This window comes from Leptonotus elevatus, chromosome 10 (assembly GCF_054856555.1).
Source record: "Leptonotus elevatus isolate MCC_2025b chromosome 10, RoL_Lele_1.0, whole genome shotgun sequence".
NCBI classification, from domain to species: domain Eukaryota; kingdom Metazoa; phylum Chordata; class Actinopteri; order Syngnathiformes; family Syngnathidae; genus Leptonotus; species Leptonotus elevatus.
This window is the reverse complement of record NC_141248.1, coordinates 16,352,442-16,366,955: the sequence shown is the minus strand read 5'-3', so window position 1 is coordinate 16,366,955 and position 14,514 is coordinate 16,352,442. Positions and strand designations below refer to the sequence as shown.

The window sequence follows — 14,514 nt, the reverse complement described above, 5'->3', positions numbered from 1 at the left end:
TGCTCAATAAATAAAATCGAGGTCATTTGTGTTGGTTACATATTATCGTTACATACTGCATAAAGTGCAAAAAATAGCACTTTTACCGGTAATATAATATACAAACTACAAACTGTATTTTATGAATTTCAAAAATGGTAAAAATAAATAAATAAATAAAAACTTCCTATATTTTATCAGTGTGGTTGAAGACAAACAATGATGACAATTCCCCCCCGATGTATTCTTTAATTAATGCTTGTGCAAGGATAAGAGTTACAAAAATCTACAGACTAGAGATGATAATATATCCTGTTCCTATCATACATTGTTATTTGTACAAGCCATCACTTTAACAGCATGTGTGCATTCCATCCAACGTACCTGTTACACAAGATATATTGATCATCCCGATGAGATGGACGCCGAAGACCACAGAGCGTAAACGAGCTCATCTAAAAGAGACCGGTTGGGGCCCAAGCTTCATTTGATGCGCTAGTATCAAGTTTCTAGTACAAAATCAACAACACGGATGCAGCGCAGTTCCTGCAAGTGTTTTTAAGTGCATTAGTTCGTTGCAGGAAATCGACTAGTTTTGTTGATTTGTTTTACTGTATTGATATACGATTTTTGCTATTTTCTTCATGTAAACGTTACAGGAATGACTTTACAAAGTGCCAATGTCCTTGAGATGTTTCCATGATATGACTTAAGCAAACACACACAAAGTTTTGATTGTGCTTGGTCAGTCCATCCAAATATGACGGTTTCAACGGTAGCAGGCAACCGATGCTAACATGTCTTACTGTTAGCTGAGATGCTAGAACTGGTGTAAAGTCACTTTTGTGCTTCAGATGCTGAAATCGAGACAATATATATTGAAGTGACATCCAATCACATTTATATACTGTACAGTATTTACTCAAATAGTGGCCGGTGGAATTTATGTTTTTTTACGTTTAATTCATGCTAGCATCTTTTATTTATGCTAGCGTTGCGTGCTATGCTAGGTGTCAAGGTAGTTCGTGAGCTGATCTGACAGCTACTCTTTATTTAGGGAGAGGCGTTCACGTCTTCAGGTGGGACTAATTGAAGCACATCTACTAAATGTGAGGCCACAATTTGACGATTTACAGTACGGGTGTAGAAGCAACTCCCCTTGAGAGATAGCAAATGCTTTATTTTTATTTTTTTTTAATTGGATGACATCTGTGTTTAGTTACTAGGCGTTAAAGAAGTCTGCTCTATAAATGTAGCACTTTTTTTTTTAATTGTGTGTGTAAAATTCTATTCAGCTGCCATCCATATGGAGATACCAGTTAAATATTTATGACTACCACTAGAGGGAGCCACAATTCAAATGTATCACAGCAAGCTCGTTGCTAGTTGGCAGTTGCAGCCATCTTCATTACACCGTGCAGATGTTCTGTTGAGCCTCACACTTGGCTGCCTTTATTATTTTAATCAGTACATTGAGTTTAAGAAAGGTTTAACAGACAACCAAGTGGTGTGCTACTTCTTTGCCTCACACGGGCAAGGACAGAAATGTACCAGCTCTCAACATATTTGTACCCTAAAAAAAGTCACGGTCCATATTATTGGTGAACAAAAGGATTTTCCAGTGCATCCATTTTAAATTCAGCATCTATGGTAGGGTAAGTAAGTGTATTATTGACTGTTTAAGTCAAGGTGTGGAAGGAGATTTGATAAGAACCAGCAATTGGGAGTGACCAACTACAGATTTAGTGCCGTTTAGGTAGAGTGAAGGCAATCAGACGCTATTTAGCAATTCTTGATTTGTGTCTGACCGCCGCTACTAGACGTTACCCTGTTTGTCTGAGGAGGAGGATGAAGTGGACGGTGAAGGGGAAGGAGCTTTGGGGAAAACCCTGTCAGTGGGAGTCATGCCCGGACTGCCCAGACCAGACGAACTGGAGCTGCTGGAACGGTGCGGCCCCTGGCCCTGCGTGAGCACGGGAGCCGGCCGGACCGGTCTGACGGGCGGCGGTCTGACGGGCGCGTTGGGCCTGCGCACCGCCAGGGCGGGTTTGAACGTGGTCATGGTTTCAGAGGTGGAGCTGCTGCTGCTCCGCCGCTGGGCCGCCTCGGGATCTCTGATGACCATGGTGTGCAGGGGGCTTCCGGGGACGTCCTGGCCGCCGCCGCCGCCGCCGGGGTGTTTGAGAGGTTCCAGCGTGTCCAGGACAACATCGGGAGCATGTTTGGCAACATTCTGTCGCTCCAGCTCACATAGCTCATGGAGGGCTGTGTTCATTGTTTTCTCTATGTCCTGACAAATAATGCAAATATTTAGAAACGGATGCCAGCAGGATGTGCTGAGCAAGTAATCAAGCATGGAAAGTAGTAAAATCCGTCAGCATCCATCACCACTCACCTCATCGAGCGCTTCCGCCTCCAGGGCTTTGTGGTCTCCCACCTTGGCGTGCCGAGTGGTGCCGGGGGACGACCGCTGAGGTTGTCCGCCGGCCCCAAAGGTGGCGAGTCGCCGCTTCTCCGGGCTGTCTGTCGGGCCCCTGCTCGCAGCTATTTTGTGAGGGCTGCAGGGCCGAGGCGCCACCCTCGGGGGCCCGTCGGCGGGTCTGGTGGGGCTGTGGCCGTCGCCGTTCCTGTGACGCAGAAGCGGCGGTCCATCTGACCGCAATCTAGCCCTAGAAGGGTGCGTGTAAAAATCAGACTGATTATTAAATGTGTCCAAAAGATGATCTTGTTATTTTGTGTGGGGCGTGTAATGAGGAAATCGTGGATTTGTTTGGAGAACCAATCATAAATGTTATATGACATTATTTACAAACGCAGTGGCGCTAGCAGCTAGCCTAGCTCCTTCTAGTCACACATAAGAGAAGTAAACACATACTATACTTCATATTTTCTTCCTTCTATGTGACCTCAAGTCTAAACATGACATTCTGATTAACTCATTCACTGCCATTGACGGCTATAGACGTCAAAAATTCATTTGAACTATTTCTATCAGTTTAACTTTTTTTTCCACTTTTGTTAACAAGCGTATGAAAACCTAGATTTTTTATTTATTGTACATTTAGAACATTTGTGATTAATCGTGAGCTAGCTATTGAAGTCAAGCGATTAATTAATATTCAAAATGTTAATCGCCTGACACGATTTAAAAAAACAGAAGAAAAATATATTAAAAAAATTAGGGAAATTTGTAATTGATCGCATGACTTCAGTAGTTAACTCACAATTAATCACAAATGTTATGTCTGTTCTAAATGTGCAATAAAAAATTTCTAGGTTTTCATACATTAGTTGACAAAAGTGGGATATTTTTTTTTAACTAATAGAAATAGTTCATATATATATATATATATATTTATTTTTTATTTTTTTTATTTTTTTGGACGTCTATAGCCGTCATTGGCAGTGAATGAGTTAATATTACATATGTGGAATATGAGTTTAAGCAGGAAAATCCAGACATTTTTTTTTATCCATCTCAGGGGGCGGCCATTTTGCCACTTGCTGTCGACTGAAGATGCCATCAATGTTGCTCAGGTCTCAGGTAACAACCAACAGCTCACCTGTTTTCTAAAGCTGAGCTGTGATTGGTTGTTGGCTGAGCCCTGAGCAACTGTGATGTTATCTTCAGTCAATAGCAAGTGGCAAAATGGCCGTCCTCCGAGATGGATTTTGCACGAATGTAATAATAATCAGAATGTCATGTTTAGACTAGTGAGATACATATAACATATTATTGTCACGAAATGTTCAAGGTTGACTTCCATTTTAAGATATTAAAACTCAGTATGCGTTTGTACTCCGCTTTAGTCACAAACTTTCTAATTGTAATTCTAACTCACTTTGCTATTGGTGGCCCGTAGCGGCGTTCCAGAGGGTGTTCAGATAAAGACTGGTGCTCATGTCTGGACAGCGATCGGTCTTCGTGGTATCCACTGCTGCTCTCGCTGTCCGTCCTCTGAATGCTTTCCGAGAAAGCATCATCCCTGTTCCAGTTCAATATGATTTTTACTATTAAGCACATGAGCCTTTTGTTACATTATTAACTGTGATGAGTGATTTAAGGTGTACCGCAGATGCCTTTTTCTCATAGCGGATTAAATAAAGCAAAAATCATTTTACATACATGTCCTGTACCACAATATACTGGTGTGGGATGAGGCCGTCCACGCCATTATGTCGACCCTCCCACCAGTCCTCAGAAGCTCGCAGGTAAAGTAACAGCGAGGCTCCTTTCTTGAAGGAAAGCTCCCTGGGAGTTCGACCCACATAGTCAAACTTCGCGATGGCTTCGATCTGCTCCAGCTCTGCCCGCCCCAAAAAAAGAAGGTCGACCAAAACGGAGTTAATCATAATCTCATGAACGATATTCTGAAGTATACGTCGGACACAACTGCGGCTTACCGTCATCACTGGTGTTGGGTCCGGTTCCGTTGTCTACTTCATCAAGAGCACCGGCGTCACTGTGTGGGCTCTCGCTGTGCGGACCAGAGAGGTAATCAAATAATGTATAGATGAAGGCAAACAACCATATTTGAAATGACTGTAAATCTTGAAATTTAATTCAGCATTCGTTATGAAAATGTAAGGCTAAGATAGAATTTAAGAATAATTTTTAATAATTAATTTTCATATTTTTCTATCACCAAAAAATACCATTAGAAATGCCTGTCAGGGACTCAATAATATATACCTCAATATGTTGAATATGGAAAAAAAAAAGACAACACATTTTGAATGTTTTGTTGGTGGTATGCCAAAAATGCAAAACACGAATTACAAATTTGTTAAGTACGTGTGTCTGTGGCATTTGGAAAGCCTTTGAATGGCAGATATAAGGATTAAGTGTAATTTTTAGGATTATGGCTTCAATTTAAGACTTTCAGGCTTTGCAGTGATTAGGAGCATTTATCGTACTTGTAAAAACAGAAAACAAAAACGCCTTTGTGTTGTGGCCTTTTTACAATTAGGAACTAAAAACAGAAATGAGAAAAATTGAAAATTGTATGCAATTTTATGGGAAAATGCTATGGGATGTTATAGATTTTTCTTTAAAATGATCTGTCAGTTTTTTTGGGGAGGTTTTTTTTTTTATATCAAAAGTGCTGGTGGTATCAGTACATGATATCGGTGACTACTCAAAAGTAGTATTAACTCATCTTGGATTTCTATAAATCTTGATGCAATTTCATGTGGATTTAAGCATTATATAATTAATTGCCCCATGCTGGACACTTTGCCTTCAACTCACCAGTATTCCTCGCCTCCAGCCATGCATTTCTCATACACAGGTCCCTCCAACTCACGCTGGGCCGGGAATATGGCTTCATGGTGGATGATGATGGTCTTAATGACCTCGTTAACGTGCGCCTGGCAAGCCACGGGATCCTGGTCCTCCGGTATGGGCATCAGTGTGGGGCCGAAGCAAATAGCCAGGTTGTAAGGGTCCATCATGTTTTCGTCACTGTACTGGGATAAACTGGACGGGCAGAGGCAATTAGCGCCACCGCAGAGCTGTCACGCAGCGGAGGACGCTTGCTGTGAGGAGACTTACTGATTTAGAAAGGCGAACAGGTATCTCATGACGATGACTACGGGCTGGTGGAGGGCGGCAACAATCTGCTGAAGGTGATGAGCTCGATCGGAACCAAAGTCCATCTCTGAAATATATCAGTGAGAAAAGTCAGCTCCACTTAGTCTTTGTCACCTGCTTCATAAATGAGTGGACAACTGGACGATCAACTAAAAAAAGGGAGCACATTCATTCTAGATCTGACATATTCCTATATACACCGCAATATAAATTTGGATTTTCGTAATATAAAGCTTTATACGTTCGAATTGCTGCTAGAGATCAGATCTGGAATGTTGATTAGTTTGATCTGAATTTGCTCAAATTGGACACAAATGGACAGCAATGACTTGTGTATTGTTGTTTTATGTGATGAGTTTTTTTGCAGGTTCATACTGTGCCCCCCTTTTAAGGGACAGAACTTGAGCCTTGTTTCCCCCTATCCCTACCATAAGTTTTCTAATTTTATTTTTCTTTCATCCAAGAGACTCCAGGCTTCCCGTTCTGTCTCCCCCTGTTGGTCATTATTGTTTTGCATGTTTCTTGGATGGGTTGTGATTGGTGGAGTCAATAAAGTTATCTAAAACTGAATATTATGAGCAAAAACTGCAACAAAAAAAAACTTCCAATCTTTGAAAGACAACATAAGCCACTCTAAAGCTACTGGACGCAGAAAATTGAATTTTGAATTGCTACTGCCACCTGTGGCCGAAAAAGGAAACTCCATTTTCCCTTCTTCATATAGACAACGCGCACATGACGTCACATCCGCAGACAGAGGGTGGGAAGTTCGAACCCAAAGTCTGAAAACTATTGGCCCATTGTGTACCCATTGTAAACAGCTAAGGTGCTAATCTACTAATTAGAATATGTTTCAGTCATAAATAGTCAAATAAAAAGGCTATTTGAAAAGATGTTTTTGGTATTCTTAAAAAAAAAAAAAAAAAAAAAGACCAATGATGACATGTTGAATCGGTAAGATTACCGAATGAACAATACTGAGCTGTGAAAAAATATATATTTTTGGCAAAATTGTTACACGGAGACACTTTAAGAACATTTAAACAAACAAACGAGTGGCTTCCCCAAAGAGAGTAAAAGCTTCACGTTTGACAATTTTCCCGGAAGATGACTCACTCGTAGTGGATATGAGGTCAAGGAAACGCTCCTGAGGGAACAGCGGCTTCTCCAAACCCCTGAAATAGAGTTTAAGAACGCCGGCCACAGAGTTGATGTCATGATCCGACTGATCGTCCACCAGGGGATCTTCTCCTGTAGACACAAACAAACGACAAGCATTAGGATTGTGTGTGGAACGTTCCTGCATATTTATAATTACGGCAAGATCTAATGCTTGATACATCTACACAGGATTCTACATGCATTATTGCGTTACAAGTGGGGCTCTTTCTTGCTTTACACTTGAGAGACGTGTGGTTTTTGAGGTGGACAGAATGCAATCTCGACAGTCGCGATGGACGAGAAGACCAGCACTGACCTCTTTCAAATGCATTTTTAATGTCGTTGACTTCCACTTGGGATCCCGGAACTCGAAATATACCTTGCTGCTGAAGACCTGTGGGAAAAAAAAAAAAATCTATTGGAGTACATTCAAAATGATGGACAAAATATCATCTTATTTCTTGTTTTTCAAATTATTATATTTTCAAGAGATTTGGACATCATTTCTCGGCCCTTTTGCAGACAATTTTATAATTTTTTTGTGCAAAAACACACTCAAGAACTAGAGGTGTCAGGCGATTACATTTTTTAAATCGTAATTAATCGCACGACAATAGTTAACTCACAATTAATCACACATTTGATATCTCTTCTAAATGTACAATAAAATATTTAAAAGTTTTCATATTCTTGTTAACATAAAAGTGATTTTTTTAAAGCTGCATCTTTTAGTCATTGATAAAGTAATTTCATAATAATTCATACCATTAAGTTAAAATTAAAACGATAATATACTGTAAAAAAGTGTGATATTGATTTGTGTTGGTTATTTTTCTGCCACTAGATGGCATAATTGGATTTGTAAGGCATTTGTGACAGCTCAGTGCATTTTTATTTTCTTATTAAGTGCTATCTAATCTTTAACATGAAGTAACTTGTGAAATTCTGCACATTTTTAAAAATGTAAAATACAACTTGACCCCAGTCTTCACAAATATGTAATATATTTATCACTGCAAAATTTTGACATGGACGTGTCTGCTGTGTTGCGAATAGAATTCCCCCAGTACAGGATTTCCAACTAAGGGGCGGTCATTAATTGCAAGTTTAAGAAATGAGTGGCTTTAAAGGAATTTGAAATGAACTCAAAATGAACACTCTAATTTTGACACCCCTAGAAAACATGGCAACCTACCATAGAGATTGATGTATCGGACGCAGCTCTCAACCACCACTGGTATGGGCTGCCCCGAGTCCTGCAGTCACATTCAAATTTTTATAGGCAGATGAACAATTAATACATCGAATAAATCAAAAATGCATTTTTTTTTTTTTTTATCAAATCAAATGTTACAGCTACATAAGACTATGAAATGCAATGAATGTTATTATTACAGTATGTACACATAAAGGAGCCCCAACAGAACAGAGACCCAGAAATGTAGCAAAATGGTGATGCCACCCAGCTGTAGGATAGAGTACCTGAGTCCTGGTTCGGACATTCCGTCTTCCCCTGGGCAGAGAGCAGTAAGGCACGTAGACAGCGGAAGAGAGGCGACAACAACCACAAACAAGTTAGTGAGGAAGACAGATCTCACAGAGAGAGAAAACAAAAGAGGTCTGGAAATGCCAAAGCGTCGATTCAGTGCCTTGTGGGGGTGCGAGACGCGAGGACACGGGCTTGGCGGAACTCAGAATGAGAGAATACGATCCAAAGCCTGCAGCTGCTTTCGTTAGCACTAAGCTGCAAATTTATGATTTGGACTGAGGACATACCAAAACAGCAGGACAGATGCAGACTCTGCTCGCCATGTGTTTATTTAAACAGTCTAACACGGCTGCTGCACAGTCAACTGGCATATCTATGGAGCCAGTGGACTCAATTTTGTCCGAGCCTAGTGGGACGAGAGCATTAAAAGCAAACTGCAGCCCGGCGTTTGCTCGGCTTGCCGGCGTCGGACTTAATGAGAGGACGGCAGGGGACGGGAATCCAAGCAAGAGGAGAGCCAGAGCGTGAGCGAGCCAAACGTTTGGGTAAAAGAGTGGCCAAAAGGTAAGGGCGGGGGTGGGGAGGGGGGACAACAACCCAGAAGGACCACCAACGAGATAGCGCAGCTCACCAAGAGACAAAGAGCGCATAATGGGCTCGTACCTGGATGAAGGCCTCCATATTGCCGTTAAACAGCTTACGCCTAAAAATGGAGCGAGGTCTAGACTTCCGCATTCTCTGGGGTTTAGGGGGAAGTATGGGGGGCCTGGGGAGAGGGGGTGCACGGTTGGTATGACAATTAATAATAATAATAATAATAATAATAATAATAATAATAATAATAATAATAATAATAATAATGCACTCGCTAGACTGTAGTAGTTTACAAATATCACATCTGCCCCACAGTGTTCTGATCTCTCCAGCCTTGATTTGACTCCTCTCGGTCAACTCATGTTTATTTTCTCATATTGTCACACTGTAAAAATAATTGCCTAAGTCATTTTGATTTGCCTAAATCATCTCCTCATGATACAAATGGTTAAACTTTTTGTTTCCTAAAAAAAATCTGAAAAAATGACAATTGGCAATTATTTCTAATTAAGAAGGCGTCGATATATTCATTTTGTTCACCAGTAAAGCCTATTTCTATGTCTTGAATTAAAAAAAAATCAAAGTTAACTGCTCTCCAAGTAGGAACAACATTAAACAAATTTTTTCCTAGTCGGAGGCAGAGAATTTCCAATATCCTAGTTTTCTGGAATGCAGCGTATGAAACAACTCTCACCGCAGCTAGCCTTAGCATTTAGCTTAGCACGACTGGGGATGTAGCTGTTGTAGCTTAGCTTGGTCAATTTATTCTAAAAAAACCCCAAAAAGGTTAGCGTGTCTGGCGGCTAATTTGTGGTTTTATTGTTTCCGACTTGTGTGTAAAAACATTTGACCTGTCAACAGAGAACTACTGTAATAAAATATAGGGATTCACCACAAACAAGACTCAATGACGTTTTAACGACTTTATAAAAGTAACAGAAAAGCCAAGACACACGTTCAGTGTAATAAGATTCCGTAATAGTGTATTTGATCTTGTAATGATAACAATGTAAAACCTTCAAGAGAAGACTCTCCAAGTCTTTAGCTAACATTGACATTCCCATTCCCACAGCGAGTTCTCATTTTTGCCTCCAGGGACACCAATGAAAGGATTTTAAACGTCGGTGCCCATTGCCTACTTTATTCATTCACTTGTCACCGGACATCTTACCTTGTTGTTCCATATTCAGCCCTCTCCCCTACAAGGAAACAGAGCACAAAAGGCACTAAATTAGTATGGGCTGCTTTTTCCAAATGGTACAGTTAGTTGAAAGCCAGCCCCAAAAATTGTGAGGCTTCCAGATGGAGACGGAAAGGGGTGTTATGAGAAAACAGGCATCTATTCAGGCGCACTCAATGGGGCGAGTACCATGGCTGCATTTGTCACGCTGCCAAGCAGCAGCCATTCAGCCGTCGCCCCGGTAACGGTTACAAGAGCCCCCCGAAGTTCCTCGGATAGGCTGAATGCTCTCTTCTGCAGAGTGCAAGCATATCCAGGAGCAACTTCTGGGGTGTTGCTTTAAAGGGGGATGATTTTATAACACTGTGACATTCTGATAAGTATTTTCTCTCTCTTAAATAGAAGCTGAAGAAGTAGATAATAGCAGAATAATTATTTATACTTAATGTGATCAGCATCAATGGATACAATAACCTTTCGCAAATTTGAAACCTAATTGTTAAACAGGACACAGCATGCTAACTGAATGACGTTGCTAAGCAAAGGTCCAAATTGTGTTCATTTTTGGCTAACATTAGCCAAAAATGTCCACCCTGTCGTTGTCCACCCTGTTTTTAAGTGTAGGAGCTTCACTTCTATGCATTTCGTAAGACTCACCTTCTCCCAGTGTCTGCTTCAGAAGGTCATGTTTAGCTTGGAGTTTGATTATAAGGTTGCTGCCGTTCAGGTACTCTTTGTATTTCTGCAGGAAGAAAAAGGGAAAGTGATTGTAAAAAAAAATATTTTGCAATAATTCAAGTTTATCAGAACTCACTGTGAAGTAGAAACCCTCCGTGTCCTGCTGATTGGCTCGTCTCTTAGAGATGTTGACCTTGCTCATGTAGGAGTCAGATGAGGCTGACTTTACCGACTCTGTCGACTGACTGTGCTGGAAGGCGTCGGACACGTCGAAGTCCTCCACTGTTAGCATGTCCTGAAGGGTCTGCATTGTGGCGTCCAGAGTCTTCCTCACCTGACATAAACACACACGCATGTATTTACTAGTAGCTAAATACACGATCAAATATTTCTAATCTATTAAGTACAAACAGAAGCATCCTGATAAAATGTTTGAACTATTTTTTGGCATCTTTAAACATCTTTTTCAGAGGACGTGTATCAAACCAATGCTAAAAGAACAAAAACACTTCACTATAGAATAGAAAAAAAGAAAGCATATTACAAAGCAATCATACAGACAAATTTGAATGTTTTTCTGCTAACAATTATTTATTTTTCTACCACTGAGTGGTACCAGAAACTAGTAAAAAGACTTAAAGTAGCATAATCAGAATGATTCTGGCCTGGTAAGCAAGTATGCTTTCAAACAACTTTTAAAACAGAGTAAGTTTTTCTCAGATATTGGACATTAAAATATTATTATTATTATTATTGGACATTTAGGCTTGTGGTTATTTTATTCCTGCTGTGGCCATGCTAGCTAGCAGTAGTTGAACAATGTGCTACCCTAGCTACATATTTCTATTTTAGACTGAGGCCTTCACAAATGTTATTTAATGTGTATTATATTGGTAGAGAGAATTAGTAAGCATATGCGGTCCTTGTTTCAGGTTTAAAGCAGTTCTTAGTGGGTTTTTTTTGGCTAAGCTTAGCATTTTACACACTAGCTGTAGCTCCATGTTTAACGTGGTAGCTAAAATAAGCTAGCAGTAGCTGAACAATGTGTTACCCTAACTACGTATTTTAATTGTATGAAGACTGAGGCCTTCACACATATTATTAAATGTGTAATACATGTATATTAGTATACAGAATTAGTAATCATATGGTCCTTATTTCAGGTTTAAAGCACTTCTTATTGTTTCTTTGCTAAGTTTAACATTTCAGACACTAGCCGTAGCTTCTTATAATGTGGTAGGTCAAATAATCTCTCAGGAAACTTCATACAGAGCAGCAGATATACATTTTGAAGTCATCCTCCTGTTTTATTACATTTGTTGGCTTTAGGCCTGATGTTTTTTGATAAGACATTTAATATCCTACACACAGTGCTGATGCTTAAAATCTGTGTTGCAGGAAATTGTCAAAACCGGCTCGGCTGGTTATTTGACTTCATGCTTTTTGGTGCTATGTAGGCTGAACTTAAACTGGCACATGCCGTTATTTGTATGTAAAGTAACCCAGTAAGAGATTTGTGAAACGAACATGTCACCTCTTCATTTTCTATCTTGAGCGTTGCCAGGCGAGTCTGAAGCTGCTGGTATCGCATCAAGAGTTCCGTCTGGACAGGCTGTTGCGCGCTCACCTGGCACACCTGGCAAGGAAAGCAGGACGCAAACTCTGCTGTGATGACTTGATAAGGTGCGCGCAAGGAACTCAAAATAAACCTTGAAACGAGCTGGCTATCTCCCGCTCACCTCGTCCCCCATGTGCGGCTGATAGTCAAAGCGTGCCGGAGGACAGAACATCTGACTGTGCGCGTCCATGAACTTGTGCTTATCTCCTCGGAGGTCCATGGCGTCCACGGCTCCCTCGAGAACGTCCAAACCCTCGTGTCGAGACGTCTCCAGGCTATATTCGGCCGACAGGTAGGTTCTCAGGGTCCGTGTCAAGCTGGCATGGTATCCCATTTCACAACACTGTGAACAGGAAGTTAAACATAATCCATATTACTGTACTCACTGAGTGAGTGTTTATCCTCCGAGGGGTTGTACTTACATCTATCATATCGGACACATCGTGGATATAGTATTTCGCCACCAAGGCATTAGTGGCTGTCAGGTTGAGAAGATAATCATTGCGGGCCTTTGTGCACTTGAGTTTGTTTTCAAAATACTTGGCTTGTCTCTATGAGAAAGAGAAACATACATGAATGCATGGAGATAAAATACAAATAAATTTTAAAAAGTCAGTGCAGCTTATGCTATTGTCAGCCGGTTCGACACAATTGGGCAGCAATGTGGCATTTTGAAGAGGATCAAGGAATTTATTTAGGGAAATCTAACTGTTCAAATTATTTTCATATCAAACCTGGTAATAAAGTCAATTTACAACATACAGAGTCTTATTCTACAAATAAGTCCATCAGAAGACATACCTTCTCTTTCATTTTCTCCATCTTCTTGACAGAGCTCCGTCGCTGCGGCCGTTCGTCGTGACCGTATCGCATCAAGGCGGCGCTGATGTCGTTGGCCTTGCCGATGTGCTTCTCTTCTTGCTTCTCGGCCTCCTTCAGCTTGCCCTCGGCGCTGATGCTCTCCGTGTGGTACATGTGGTACGTCTTCATCACCTGGCACGACACACACACACACACACACGATGTCCTATTATATGTTCGATGAAAGGGTTGCTATGAGAAAAATACCCAAGGTACCTTCAGAAGCAACATATTTCACAACAATGCAGAATTGAACTAAACCTAGTTAATTTATTAGTTATATACATTTTCAGTTAACTTTATAAGAGGTGCTGCTGACCCTGGGAACTCTCTGCGCCTTCTGATTTTGTTTGAAATGAAATTGAAAATTAAACATTCCAGATATTTAGAAATTTGGTACAACTTTATTTATCGTAGAAAACAATAGGGAGCGGTTGACCTGTTTAAGTTTTCATTTAACCTTTTAATCATTAGTATCGGCTCTGAAAAAGACATACGAGTCTATCTCTACATATGGCCCTAATGAGGACAATCATAGGAAATGGATGGATGACTGAAAAAGTTCAACTCCTGGATCAAAAGTCAGGGACGGTTGCATAAGAAAATAAATACATATTAATATGAATTAAAATAATAATAATAATAAAAAATATATATATATATATATATATATGGGAATTTTTGAATGTCTCACGATTCGATTTAATTCCGATTTTTGATTCAAAATGATTTGATTGACAATGATTTTTGCTTCAATTTATAGATGTTGAAGGATTTGTAATGATTTACTCCAGTCTGACTCGCTAATGCTAATTAGCGCGCTACTCGCGGCACTTTTATCACTCAAAAGAACGGCTCCACGCTGCAAAAAAACAACTTTTATTGGAATAACTTGATCGTGACTTTTTCCTTCTACTTGCTAATGTGGCTACAACTTAACAGTGTATCAGACCACGTGGAACCACACTGCCCCCAAGTGACCAAATCGGGTACAACATGAACAGCGCTCCCAATAAAGGCACACAACAAACAAAGGGAAGACAGTATAAAATAATTTAAATAAAATCGATTTTGGGACATTTAAATTTTATAATATATAAATGTCAATTATTTAAAATAATTTTAAGTAATATTATTTAATAAAATAATTTATCTTATTAAATAATATTAATTAAAATGTATCATAATAAATGAGGGGGAAAAAAGATCTAAATAAATGATGCAAATCTTAGGTTGGACATAAATAACTATATAAAGACCACACGAGAAAAGGTGGTTTACATCTGAAAAAGCGTATCCCATTGAGTACATTCAACACTACATGTTTATCTGCGTGATGCATTTTCTTCTGCTACCATTCA

The 14,514-nt window shown here is 40.0% G+C and overlaps 1 protein-coding gene across 3 annotated transcripts in view; it reads right to left on the bottom strand.

The window, feature by feature from the left end:
- Window positions 1-202: 202 nt before the first annotated feature.
- Window positions 203-14,514, bottom strand: part of LOC147167356 (SLIT-ROBO Rho GTPase-activating protein 3-like) — a 34,600-nt gene continuing 20,288 nt past the window's right edge. The window contains exons 5-22 of one of the 3 annotated variants that reach the window (XM_086086683.1): window positions 13,094-13,285; window positions 12,715-12,843; window positions 12,414-12,635; window positions 12,209-12,310; window positions 10,811-11,008; window positions 10,654-10,738; window positions 9,988-10,015; window positions 8,886-8,988; window positions 7,929-7,989; window positions 7,050-7,127; window positions 6,689-6,823; window positions 5,534-5,639; window positions 5,231-5,458; window positions 4,384-4,457; window positions 4,106-4,286; window positions 3,822-3,965; window positions 2,375-2,648; window positions 203-2,269 (exon numbers count right to left, since the gene is read on the bottom strand). In XM_086086683.1, coding sequence (XP_085942809.1) covers window positions 1,796-2,269; window positions 2,375-2,648; window positions 3,822-3,965; window positions 4,106-4,286; window positions 4,384-4,457; window positions 5,231-5,458; window positions 5,534-5,639; window positions 6,689-6,823; window positions 7,050-7,127; window positions 7,929-7,989; window positions 8,886-8,988; window positions 9,988-10,015; window positions 10,654-10,738; window positions 10,811-11,008; window positions 12,209-12,310; window positions 12,414-12,635; window positions 12,715-12,843; window positions 13,094-13,285 — 2,814 coding nt within the window. In that variant the 3' untranslated portion in view covers window positions 203-1,795. Of the gene's footprint in view, window positions 2,270-2,374; window positions 2,649-3,821; window positions 3,966-4,105; window positions 4,287-4,383; window positions 4,458-5,230; window positions 5,459-5,533; window positions 5,640-6,688; window positions 6,824-7,049; window positions 7,128-7,928; window positions 7,990-8,215; window positions 8,247-8,885; window positions 8,989-9,987; window positions 10,016-10,653; window positions 11,009-12,208; window positions 12,311-12,413; window positions 12,636-12,714; window positions 12,844-13,093; window positions 13,286-14,514 lie in introns of all 3 variants that reach the window. The other 2 variants (XM_086086685.1, XM_086086684.1) reach the window with 2 other exon arrangements.